Here is a 13,378-nt window from a genome sequence, read left to right on the forward strand (position 1 = left end):
ACGCCCATTCCCCCGTTCCCCTGTGCCGCTCGGGGGGAGGAGGTGGAAGAGGGTGGATGGGGGGGGGAGGTGCTTTTGGTTTCTTTCCTTTGTTTCTCACTTCTCTAGCTTGTTAGTAATGAGCAATAAATCTTACTATCTGTCTTCTTATGCTGAGTCTGGTTTGCCCGTTACACTAATTATTGCGTGATTTTCTCGTCCTTATCTCAATCCTTGAGCCCCTTTCACATATTTTCTCCCCATTCCTCTTTGAGGAGGGGGAGTGAGAGAGCGGCTGTGGTGGAGCTCGGCTGCCCACTCAAGCGGAACCACGACACTAGCAGATACACAGCTCTTCAGGAAAGCATAAAAGTAACTGTGCCCTACAAAATAAGACATTTTGCTATAATCTCTACTCTGAAGGTTCAGTTGAATGATTAGAATTTTTGTAAAATACTAAAGGGGCACAAGTAAAATCCTCAGCATTGAGCAATCTGGAAGAGGTACTCCTAGACAAATGGCAGCTGACCAAACGAGGATGGAAGAGCAAAGCCTCTGTAGCACAAAAAGCTGTTTAAACCACAGAAACACCCAAGAAAGAAGGAATTTGTCAGCAGTTCGCAAAAAGTTTCCAAGATATTTTTCAGTTGATTTACACATAAAATATCACTGATTTTGCAACTGAGTGACTTACACGATGCTTAAATCTCAGAAATACAGCACATTTAGAACAAATACTGTTGTTTCACTGTTCTTGCTTCATCCCTGCTGCCTACTGCCTCCCCTCGAGCCTTCCTCAGTCCCTGTCTTCCTCAGTCCCCAGAGCTCTCCAAAGTTAACTTCTGCTCTCAGAAAAGAAGCTAGGTATTATCAAATACCATAAAACCAGAGCATGTGAGCCAAGTCAGCGACCTTTTCACTGAAAAATGGCATACTAAGAACAAGCTTTACACAGGACTTTCATTGGTTTAGACAGATGTTGTTAGGTATTGATTTAAATAATCCATCCGTCCAGCATATAAAAGAATTAAGCAAGTATTATAGGGATGCAGACATTAACTTTTGTATTTTCTGACAAACTCTGCATTCATGTTCTCTGGATCATCATATGCACCCCAGATTTCATTGCTTAAAGAACAGGAGCTGTATAAAGATACAATAATTGTTCTGAAACTTACTTTTTCTTTGTCCTCCAACAATGCATGATTTTTGGAGGTCAACACAATGCATTTCCATGCAGTTTTCTAGCAATCCACTGTGTCCACAGGTACAAATCTTGTAACAACCAGCATCACCAGCTGACGATGGAACCTGAATAAGTGTACCCTGACGGACAATAAAATCTGAGGCTTCTCCCAGCTTGCAGCCTAGGTACAAAGAGAACTTTAAGTTCATATTTAGTAAATACTTTGTCAAGTGCCACTTGAAAAAAGGAGAGGCAGATAAAAATTATATGCCATGTCACTTGCTTCTCAAGCCCTGAGACTCGGCATTCCGAATCCAGTGAAGTAAAAGGTTGTAGTAACAGTGAAGAGCTCATAATAGAAAGTTTGGGTGTTAATTTACTTAGTTACTGAACTGGTTACTTGTGAGCTACCAGACAGAGTTTGAGAAGTTGTTCTGGCCTATGAAAAGGGATTTGGAACAACTACACCTAAGAAGCTGTATCTTGAGCATTAATACAATACCAGAAGTGCTGTCAATGCAAACGTGCATCCTTGATCTCCTTGCATTTGATCACACTCTCAGAGCTCTCAGAATGTCCTCCCAAGACTGACATCCTAATTTTCATTAATTTCAAGGCAGGCAATTCAAGAACATTGTGTCCATTCATTTCACCAATAAGGAAAATTACGCAGATATGGCTAATAAGATGTGGAAATACAGGGCAACACATGCCATTGTGCCCTCAGGTGCAGCAAGCTGCACTGTGTTTTCAGTACTTCATGGTTGTAATTTTAAATAGCAGGCAGGATGCTTAGAGACCACGTCTGGACATTTATTTCTTCTGAAGTAAAATAAGTAATATACCTTCTAATAATACAGCACGTTTCAGTTAACAACAAAAATCAGAACATATGAATAAACGAAAAGAGCTACAAGGCAGGCTACAGGTTTTGAAAAGACAAGATAATGTTGATAATAGTTTTGGGGGAATATTAGCAATTTATTCTAAAGCTTTCATCAAAATTTCAGTAACATTTTTATTACCAAAATTCAGCCAAACAGAAATTCAAATCCCTTACCTGGTACACACAGATACGGAAGACACAATTCTCCAGACTGACATCCTTTTCTATTTACTTCACATAACTGATTAGCCGCACATGGATTTGGGTTACATGGATGTGTAACATCTTCTACAACGTTTCCTAAGGAACTTGGGCCTGAAAACAGAATATACAATATATATAATGATTTAAATGAGGTTTATTTCTCAGGAAAGCATGGCATTTCTTATGTTAAGTAAAATCCTATTTTTGAAAACTCAGTGAAATATTTTATATTTTTAATTATACTTTTAAAAACTTGACATGACAAGTTAGTTTGTAAACTTACTTAAAAAGTTTAGTACTCAGTCCTGGAAACACTGACCAAAGAGTTTTTTCATAAACAAAATTTATTTCCCCATCTTGTTTTCCCAAGAGTTTCTTATACATGACAAAAATACAATCTGACAATGATCAGTAGTCAAATCAAGAAAAGTGTTACAGTCAATAATCAAGAAACTGTAGGTCTGGAGTAGACTTGACGTTTAACCAACTTTGGTATCATTGATGGAGTTTGGTTCTGTTTTCCCTTTAACTCAGTAGCAATATTCTCCTGTTACAAGATTAAAGAAAGGAAAGACAACATGGAAATGAAGCAGCTAGATGGAAAGAACCACCCAAAGCTTTAATATGTTGTCTTTCTGGGAACAATATGCATATGCTGAGGCACACTTTCAGTTGAAGCTTTAAACAAAATTTTATTATTTTCAAAGTTCATGGGATTCTAAGAAGGAAATAACAAAATTCAATTTGGAAGGTCTAAAACTTAAAAATCCTGTAACAATAAAAAAGTTTAAGTCCTACAGATATAAGTATGTAATATGAACCAGTAAAAGGGAAGAGCAGATTTGGAAAAGAATGTAAAAGATGCATTTAATAAAATCTAGAACTAAGATAAAATTTTACTAATACATTTGTATGCCATGTTGAGGGCTAACATGCCTACTAAGCTCATGTTCTATTACCCCAGTAGCTAATGTATTTTTTGGTTATTCTAATTGCACAGTTAAAGAACATTAACACAGTTTATATATCAGAAAAAAAAGCATAACATTGTACATCTACAATTTATGTTCAAGATTATGCTATGGTTTAAGTGATATTTATTTGATATCAATCCTCCCAAGCATTGCCCACCTTTTCTTCTGTAAATAAATGGTGCTGGTGGTTTTATTATTGCTCAGTACCTTTTTGTCAGGTGAGATCATAGAATGGTTTGGGTTGGACAGGAACTTAAAGATCATCCAGTTCCAACTCCTTTGCCATAGGCAAAGTTGCCACCCACTAGACCAGGTTGCCCATGGCCCCATCCAACCTGGTCTTGAACACCTCCAGGGAAGGAGCAACTACAGCTTCTCTGGGCAACCTGTGCCTCACCACCCTCTGAGTGAAAAATTTCCTCCTAACATCTAACCTAAATTTCCCCTCTTTTAGTTTAAGGTTTGTTTTGTGCCAGCTGTGGCTGGCACAGAGCCGTCGGTAAGTTCCTCCCATGTAGCCCCTGCAGCCTCCACTGCTACTAAAAGCCTCGCCACATGAAGTATGAAGTACAAGAAGGAATAAATGCAATAAGCTACGGCAATTTGAATAACACAATTTTCTCTAATATACTAAATAATGTTTCATATTTAATACAATTTTATTTGAAAATAGTAACAAAAATATTAAAACTAACAATAAGTGTTCAACGTAACTTGGTTTCTAGTTTTGTTGCCTACATATGTTGATACTTACTCAGGTATGTATCCAAAGGGATACAGTTCTCCAAGTCATCTGTTGGAGATAAGAGCTCACAAATACTTTCAGCTGAGTGGCCTTCAGGGAACTTATTATGATCTCCACATTTCTTCAGTATTTCCACGCAATCTGATCTTCAGATAAATAAACAAACAAAACTTCATGAACATCACTTGAAAAAAAAAAAGGTCTTATATTAATATTCTTCCCTTTCTCAAATCCGCACCTTTCCTCTGGATATACATATATATATATATGCATGCACGTATATGTATGTATATAAAAATCATACACATATCCCTGCATGTAAAGAGTAGCAGAGGTAGGAAAAAAATTGCAATACAAAGACAGGAACTATTTATTACACTAAACTTTACTTACTTTGAGTTTGGTGATTTTTGTTTCTATGGCTTCTTATGCATGTATCTTTCAAGCATTTCCTTGATTTAACATTTTATACAGATTAAACGTTTACCTCTCTACCCGTACCTAATTAATTGGTCTCTTTTCTACCCAATCATTTATTTCAAAATTTATTTTTTCTTTAAAGAAAACTTTATAATTTTCAGAGCCTTCTGTCAGTTAAAAGCACCAATGGGTCCAAAAGCCGAAAAAGAAGAGAGAGTTTTATAGCCAACACAGAGTCAAAAAAAAAAATAAAAATCAACTTCACAATGGAAGCGCATATATCCATGTCATTAGCAGGCAAGCATCTTCCTTTTACAGTGATGGAAATTCAAGCAACAGCAATTATGCAAGCTCACGTTCTTCCCCAGCTTGCTTTGCCATGTCTGCCTAATGTAAGTCATACACAGTCCTACAGCAGCTTTTCAGTTCTCATTAAAATCCTTAGCAGAACCTCTCAACTGCTTTTTTCCATGGTACTTACTTGCAGATAATACTTCCTCTAGATTTGCTGTGGCAAGGTTTAATCTGAAGTGAGCAGGCAATTGCCTTCCACATTTCTGGTTGGCATTTTTTAATATCAAGAACAGGAATATTTATAAATGGCATCTTAATACTCCCTTTTTCCCAAAGCTTCATGTCATTCATGGCTCCCTGGTCTGACTGTGTATTGCAGCTCCTAAAAAGTTCTGTTGGTCTTAAAAGAAGAAGTTAAAATATAGCATGTATTTAAGAGGAAAACAAACAAACTCCACATATTTTAGCTTTCACCATATGAATTCTACAACCTTGATATGGCTTCCCTTTTCTGTCAAAAAAGACATGAATCCCTTCCACAGTTAAGCATGACCAAAATCAGTTTCAATTTTACCTTTAAGGAAAGTAAGTTCTTTAAGGCTCAAGGCTGAAATACCATTTTCAACTCTCTCTTAGATCAAATATCATTTAAGCTTTTCATACCTGAAGAAAGTTGACTTAAAAGCAAATATTTTGAACATTCTGAAAATTGGTATGAATGTTTCTTGGTGAATCAGTAATGCAAGTTGATTTATCATTTATTTTTGTCCAGGCAGCATCTATCACATATATACTTTACTATTGAGAATACAGTGGCATGTCTGTTAGGTATTTCAAAGAAATCCAGAGATCCCTAAAAGCTAGCTGATAAAATATTAAATGTACTTTTGAAACTCAAACACTGTTTAGCTCGTAACCTTGCAATTACAAATTCAGACAACACTTCTAAATTACGCATTTTCCTCCACAGAGTATAAGAAAAACAGAAACATCTCTAAAAGAAAAAAAAAAAAAAGGAAGACATATGAACCCTCTTAGGAAAATGTTAGCAAGTAACATGTAAATTCAACAAGCATTTTTACCTTATTTATAATATATAATATTGCAGCAACTATGACTTATTAATATGTGAAGACAGAGGAATATACTAGCAATATATGATGACATTTTACATGTTCATGAGTTAGCTTTTATTTTAATAAGTTCTGTAATGTTGGTTGTTAACTATAATTCCAGAAGTTTATTCTATAGGAAAATTATTTCTTTTTTAAATTGTCTGAAAAAAATATCAGAAAGACAGCTATATAAAATCTCAAAACAAGACTGAATTTTTTTTTTAAACAAAGCACAGAAATTCCTTTTATAAAATATTCAGTGTCTCTCTCTTACCTGTTATTAAAATTGGTGCAGTAGGTAAGGTTTCTACATCCCAGCTGGCAAGGTTCACGTACATCTGCTAAACAGGTGAGCATGGAAACTTCAACTGCATTATACTCACAAAAGCGATCAAATTCTTGCCAACTCTGTGAATTGCCCCAACTTGTGCTATAAAGTTTAGTGCAGAGCTCTCTGAAAAAAATATGTAAGAAAAAAAAATCAAACGAAAAAAGCAGCTGTTGCTCAGCTATAGCAGAGTCTCTTTCAGATCTCAACAGTCTACACTCACTGTAGAAATGTATTAGTGCCCACAAAGTCTGCAGGAGTTTCCAAATGCTGTGCTCAAAGTAAATAGCTACTCTCCACTGTTTTCTAAATTTTCCAGTTTTGCTTAAGAATGCTAGCAAATCTTTAAACTAGTAAGACTGAAAAACGTCTGAATATAAAACTGTAATATCCAACATAAATATGCTGCCAGAATTTAAAGAAATCCTGAACTAATGACATGTAATAAATCATGTTGACACAACAATGAACAACTAATCCCACCCTTCAACTTAGATCACATCTACTCCCACTACAGATACACCCATCGAATTACCTAAACCTGTTTCCTTTCTAAGAACTCACAGAACCCATTTCACACATACTCACACAGTAGGATTCGGGCAAAGGACTGACATGAAACAACTTCAGAAGCATTTTCACAATTGGAAAGAAAGGTAGAGAGATACTGACCTACATGTGGAAGAGTTTGCTTTAGAACAGCAATGGAGCTTAGCTCCATCAAGACCTGTTGAAGGTGGAGGGTGCACAGTGACTCCTGGGTGAACAGATCTTGAACTCTCAAGAAAACATTGCCAAAGTGGATCCTGAGGAAGAGGCATTGTTTTGCAGCCTTCTATAAGTCCATCAACAATTTCAAGCTCTGTTTTCATTGACATTAGAATTCTTTTACAAGCAGTCTGACAAGCATAGTCTTCTGCTCTATCACAGCAATACAAACCTGTTGAAGAATTAAAAACTGTTATTTCTCAAGCATATAACAACCACCAGGATACACTACATAATAAACTTCAGAGAAAAAACGTTACATTTACAGAGAAAAAAAGTTTTTTTTTTTAATAATAAAGTTTTTGGTGAAATGAGAAAAAATGGACAGCAGAGTTGTTAGCCCGGATTTTAAGAGAGCAAACTTCAAGCCACTCACAGAGTCAGTTAGCAGGGTCCCCTTGGAACCTGCTTTTGAAGGCTTAGGGGTCTATGAGAGCTGGTCGCTTTTTAAGAACCACCTTCTAAAAAGGCAGGAGCAGGCAATTCCAGCGCATTGCAAGTGAAGCAAGCGGGGCATTAGACAAGCTGAACAGGGAACTCACAGAACTTGAGCAGAAAAAGACTATGATCTTTCTAAGCAAGGCCAGGCAACACAGGAAGGTTACAAAGCTGCAGTTCACACTTGCAGGAAGAAAACACGAACAACCAAAGCTCAACTAGAGTTAAAATTGGCCAGTGTTATTTCAGATAACAAAAAAGGCTGTTTAAGTATGCTAATAGCAAGAAGAGGTTTACGGAAAACATTGGACCATTACTCAATGAAGATACTCACTTGACAAATACGGATGATGAAAAAGCAAAGGCATTTAATGCCTTCTTTGCTTCAGTCCTTAATATCAATGATAGGCCCTTGGGTTGCCCAGTCCTCTGAGTTGGAGGACTGTAACTGAAGGAGCATAAATTTTCCATTTGTGGACACCAAAATTGTAAGGAACCAGTTGTACCAGTTGAATATTTTTTAAGTCCACTGGGCCTAATGGGTTTCATCCTGTAGTACTAAGGAAGTTAGGAGATGTTATGGCTGGACCCCTGTCAACAATTTACCAAAGATCTTGGGATTCTGAGGAAGTCTCCGCTGTCTGGAAACTAGCCAACATCACCCCAGTTTACAAGAAGGGCTTGAGAAAAGATCCTGGAAATTATAGACCTGTTAGTTTAACTTCAGTACCTGGAAAAGTTATGGAGAAGATTATGCTGTGTGTCACTGAAAAGTACTTAAAGGATAATGGAATCAGCAGGCCCAGTCAACACGGTTCATGAACAGAAAGTTCTGCCTCACTAACTTGATATTCTTCCAGGATAAAATCATTCACACAGTAGACACAGGTAAGATAATATTTTTAGTAGGGCTTTTGGTACTGTCCCTCACAGTATCCTTCTGGAAGAATTGTCCAACTGTGAGAACAGGCTCATGCTACATGGGGTGATGAACTGGTAGAGCTCAGACTGAATGGGGCATTATCTGATTGGCAGCCAGTCACCAGTGGTGTTCCTCAAGGCTCAGTCTTGGGTCCAGTTCTGTTCAGTGCTTTCTATCAATCATATAGATGCAGGAGTTGAATTTTTGTTGGTGATGCTAAAATGGGAGGTGCTGTTGAAAACTTGCCAACAGCCAGCTGGTCAAAACAGGTGATCTGTATTTAGCATTGGTATAGCTTCACCCTGTATACTGTGTGCAGTTCTGAGCTCCACAATATCGAAGGATATCAAGATACTTTAAAGTGGCCAGAGAAGGGCAAAAAGCTGGTAAAAGAGCTGGAAGACATGTCCTATGAAGAGCGTCTGAGGACACCGGGTTTAAGCTTGGAGAAAAGTAGGTTGAAGGATGACCTGATTGCTCTCTACACCTTCCTGAGGAGGGGAAATAGAAAGGGAAGTGTTCATCTTTTCTCCCTGGGATCAAGTGACAAGATCTGTGGTAATGGCTCAAATCTGCAGCTTGAGAGGTTCAGACTACACAATAGGAAAAACTTATTTACAGTAGCCAGACACTGACACTGGAACAGGCTTCCTACAGAAATGTTTGATGTCCTGTGCCTGTCTGTGTTGAAGAAGCATTTAGAGAATGCTCATAATGATAGTCTTCAATTTTGGGTCAGCCCCACAGTAGTCTGATGATCTTTGTAGGTGCCTTTGAACTGAAACTATTTTATATTCTATTCTATTTCAAATAACATCACTTCTTTGAAATGCAAACAGAATCAACTCTGAATGAAACCGACATGTAGAATTAAAAAAAAAAACAAAAATGAAATTGAAAAACTAGTAATGTACCTACAAACAAAAGTTATTGCATAAATTCATATATTTACATTACATAGAATGTATCAATACAGTTTATATAATAAACATATAATATATAACGATTTATATAAAAAGATATACAATCCTCAAACTTTTAAAGAAAATTTTCAGAAAATAAAACATTTTTATACTTACTATCTGTAGGATTTCTCATTGGGTATGACTGGGTATAGTTGTTCACACAGTGTATTAGCTGAGGGCTAATAGTTGCACAATAATTTTCAACTGCTTTTATTTGTGAAGGACCAGGAGATGAGTCTGTCCGAAAAATTGCTTGACAATACTCCCGACAGTTTGTATGATGACCTGCATAACTGCAACAGACTGACCCCACTGGGGAAACAAACAAACAAACAAAAATCTATGGTTTCCTACACAGATGAATAAATTAGTGAGCATGTCTGTAACCCACACAATGAAGCTCAAGATATTACTGGAGGAGAAAACAACAAAACAAAACAAAACAAAAACATAGAACACCAATTTCTCCTAAACTCCATTAAAATAATCTGTTTACAGAATGAGTGGAAATATCTGTAACTAGCCAAAGCATCTTTTTCTGGTTTAGCTGGAGAAAAAAGTCCCTAAATACATCTCAGATTCAAGTTCAAGTCACAAACAAGCCAGCTGAATTTTATCTTCAGATGTTTTCTTCTTATTTAAAGTAACTAGTTTTGTCTTATAATTGAATTAGTAGACAAATACCAATGGTAAACAAATAAATATGAAAGCAGTATCCCAAAATCCGTTTCAAGAAAAAAAAAAAAAAGATTAAATCACTGTGATTCATACATTTTTGCCCTGTTATTAAATACAGTGTTCTTGAGAAATACTACTACTGAAATTAATTCTGAGGCACTGAATTCTTTATGCCCTGATATTTCATTTTCTATATACAGGCAACAGGACACTTGTATGGTGCAAGATTTCACCTATATCTAACTTGATTTTGTTACTTAACAATCATCAAGTGAATAAAGCAGAATAAAACAGTCATCAAGTGAATAAAGCAGAAGGAGAAATGATCTTCTAAGCAATCTTCAAAATGCAACAGAAAAAACAAATACAGATACATAAATTAAAAATTTACAGCAATTATATAAACAGTCCAATCCTCTTATCACTTGAGCAAAAATAATTATGTATGTGGCTAGCCGTTCTATGGAACTGAATCCACGTGATAGCTATATGTACACCTCCAGAACTTTTAAATATTTTAAAGAAAAAAGAAACTATTCATTACATACTTACTTTCATTTCTGTTAATACAACTAAAGAGAGCATTCTGAAATCAAAACAAAAATAGCATTACAAGCCTGAAAATTTCAAATAAACATTTAGGTGCCCAGTCATTTCTTATCAAGAACTAACATTTATTTTTTGTTCATCTAATACAATTTAATTGAAACAAATAACACTATATAGAAACACTAAATGAATGAAAAGATCAGGTGTCACCTAAGTTCTGTGTACACTCTTACTGAAATATATTCAAGTAATAGGAAGATTCTGCTAGATCACCTTAGAAAAACATGCTAGAAGTACCAAAATGTTTTTGTATGATAATTCTAAAGGATCTATGTGGAAAAAAAGAACTCTGCACATGCACACATTCAAACAGAAAATCTCAAAAAACTACACAGCAATTAAAATCTAATGCATGCTATCAACACGCAAACTACACCCAAACACAAACTACAGCACCCAAATGGTACAGTTGGGAGTTATACAAAATGTTAAAATACAGAAGGGGGAAGACATATACCCAGTCGCTTGGTTTCAGAGGACTGTGATGCACAGGACAATAAACCGAAAAACTACATATCGAACTCCTGCCCAGAACAACCATCATCTTCCCCATATTGAAAACAGATCTCTTCTTGAGAAAACAGGTAGCATTTAAACACTTTCTGGAACTCAGTGGAAAGATGAAGCCATGAGGCTGAAATTCTAAAATTTCAACTACCAGTTACGAAGTATTTTAAAATTACATGATTATAAAAAGAAATTTGAAGCACTCTCCACACTTGTACAAACATGAAATAAGATTATCAAATGATCAAACCCATTAACACAGTGGCAAAAAGCAATCCATATCTTCATAAAGTTCCCGATCACCTTCGTATCACCAATATTATATACATTTGTATTTTACACATCATCTAGACAATAAAACAAACACTGTAATATTGATCCTCACACCATGTGGGATTAAAATCTGATGTTTTGCTGTACTAAACCAAGATGTGCTACAACCTTTAAAGAAAAGACCTAAAATGCAGACCTAACATCAGCTTGGTAGCTCATCAGCTAGCAAAAACACACAACCTCGCTCAAGTCTGAAAACAAAATGGTTGTCTCAAGCTGAACAGCTTGTAGAACTTCATCTTACAGAAGTAGCAAATATTTTGCTTCACTTTGAAACAAGTTAGACACTTGAGTATAACATAATATTCAAAGAGTTCATCAGATTAATACTGAAAAAAGTCTAGGTCTAAAATAAGAAAGGAAAAGTGAACAGTATTTTTATTATGAGAAATCGGCATGAAAATTCTCAAGAATTTTAATCTCTGTTAGTTACTAATATTTACTACATTGCTGTGAAGTGGGTTATCCCCAATAATCTTTGTGATATTTTTGTGAAAATCTGTATTGCTCCAAACAGATGGAAACGTTAAAATTTTTAAAGTGAAGATGTATTGAGAATCATATTTTCTATTTTTTTTTTTTGTCTTGGATAGTTTAGAGTGCAGGACTTTATATTTGCCCCCCCCTCCCCCCCCCCAATTCAAATTCTTTATTTGCGTTGTTTTTGCAGATCATTTGGGTCAATCTGATTTGGCAGCATCCTTATTTTGTCCCCTGAAATTTAATCTAGGCAGGATTACTACGTAGGATTACAGAGCAAAGCAAAGTCAATATCAAAGTAACTAAATCTCCCCATGGCTAACTCATTTTTGTGAGTTAACCATAACCAGTAATTGCAACATCTGAATGCTGAGTTATTCCTTTGAAGCAGCTTGCTCGTATTTGGTTACACTGAGCTGGGAACTCATGTAAACACAACACGTTTCCTTTCACGGGGGGTTAGAACTAGGTTATCTTTATGGTTGCATTCCAATTCAAACCATTCTATGGTTATTTGTACACAAAATCATCACCCTACTTCTGTAAAGAACTGATTTATAATATTGCCTGCAGGGTCACGTCATTTTTATAGCACTGTTCTTTCTTCTTTGGGACCTTTGGTGTATTAAAGAAGAAAAAAAACTGTCAAGATAGGAACTGCTGCCACACACCACATCAGTCTGATCCACGACTGACTGTCCTCAGAAGCTTCTGAAATTAGATTCTGCACCCATCCTGTACCAAGCACTGGAACATGGTTAACAAAACAGTCTGGCAGAAAACAACACTAACTGTGTACGAATTAATGCACAGAGACGGTAGAGGCTGCTGAAGGGTATAACCATGACAGACGGACTTCAGCCTAAGTACTGAATATACTATCATTTAGCACTAACAATGTGTAGAATGATGATGTAAAGTTGCTATAAACTCAGGTAAAAATTGTCACATTATTAAAAGTAGAATATTATAAAATAAGTCATTAAAAAGCTGTTTGGAATAACAGGATCACTGACCCTTTTTTGCTCAGCTTATAACCACAGACAAAAATAGAGAAAAATGTTGAGATGATGGAGTACCAACATTTCTCTTATGAAAAAGGGCTCAAGTTGAGACAAAATTATCCTCTTCTACCTATTTTAAAAACCTTTCTGTTTCTGTAAGACAGACATGATCCCCATACCAGGTAATCAATCCTCCTTCTGTACTTGGAAACTGCCATTCCACTGACTGCTGAATCACTGTAATAATAATAATACTGCAATTAGAAGGAGGTTGTCTTACTTCCCTTTTCCATTTTGTTTTCAACTCCTCTCTCCATGCTTCTGGTTATATAATTTGTGCATGCCTTCACACCAGCTCTGACTCTACTCTTCGTTTCATGGCCTCATTTTTCTCAGTAACCCTATAGAAAGCATTTTTCTCTTGTGCTAGCAATTTAAATAATCTTTTAGAAGGACCTGCAAGATGCCAGATCCAGAATAAGGTACACAAAACTGTATTTGTGTGACTAGAAGAACTTCAGCTTGTTGAAGCAACTCACTGTA

At 36.1% G+C, this 13,378-nt stretch overlaps 1 protein-coding gene across 2 annotated transcripts in view; it reads right to left on the reverse strand.

Moving 5' to 3' along the window:
• The window catches only part of RECK (reversion inducing cysteine rich protein with kazal motifs), a 57,244-nt gene that overhangs the window by 15,599 nt on the left and 28,267 nt on the right, over positions 1 to 13,378 (reverse strand). For both annotated transcript variants that reach the window (XM_072033355.1, XM_038173681.2), the window contains 8 exons: positions 10,455 to 10,488; positions 9,339 to 9,536; positions 6,804 to 7,071; positions 6,078 to 6,257; positions 4,876 to 5,088; positions 3,984 to 4,120; positions 2,226 to 2,366; positions 1,158 to 1,346 (listed from right to left, as the gene is read on the reverse strand). In XM_072033355.1, the coding sequence (XP_071889456.1) occupies positions 1,158 to 1,346; positions 2,226 to 2,366; positions 3,984 to 4,120; positions 4,876 to 5,088; positions 6,078 to 6,257; positions 6,804 to 7,071; positions 9,339 to 9,536; positions 10,455 to 10,488 (1,360 nt within the window). The remainder of the gene's footprint in view (positions 1 to 1,157; positions 1,347 to 2,225; positions 2,367 to 3,983; positions 4,121 to 4,875; positions 5,089 to 6,077; positions 6,258 to 6,803; positions 7,072 to 9,338; positions 9,537 to 10,454; positions 10,489 to 13,378) is intronic.

The sequence above is a fragment of the Anas platyrhynchos genome, chromosome 2 (genome assembly GCF_047663525.1).
Source record: "Anas platyrhynchos isolate ZD024472 breed Pekin duck chromosome 2, IASCAAS_PekinDuck_T2T, whole genome shotgun sequence".
Taxonomy (NCBI): Eukaryota; Metazoa; Chordata; class Aves; order Anseriformes; family Anatidae; genus Anas; species Anas platyrhynchos.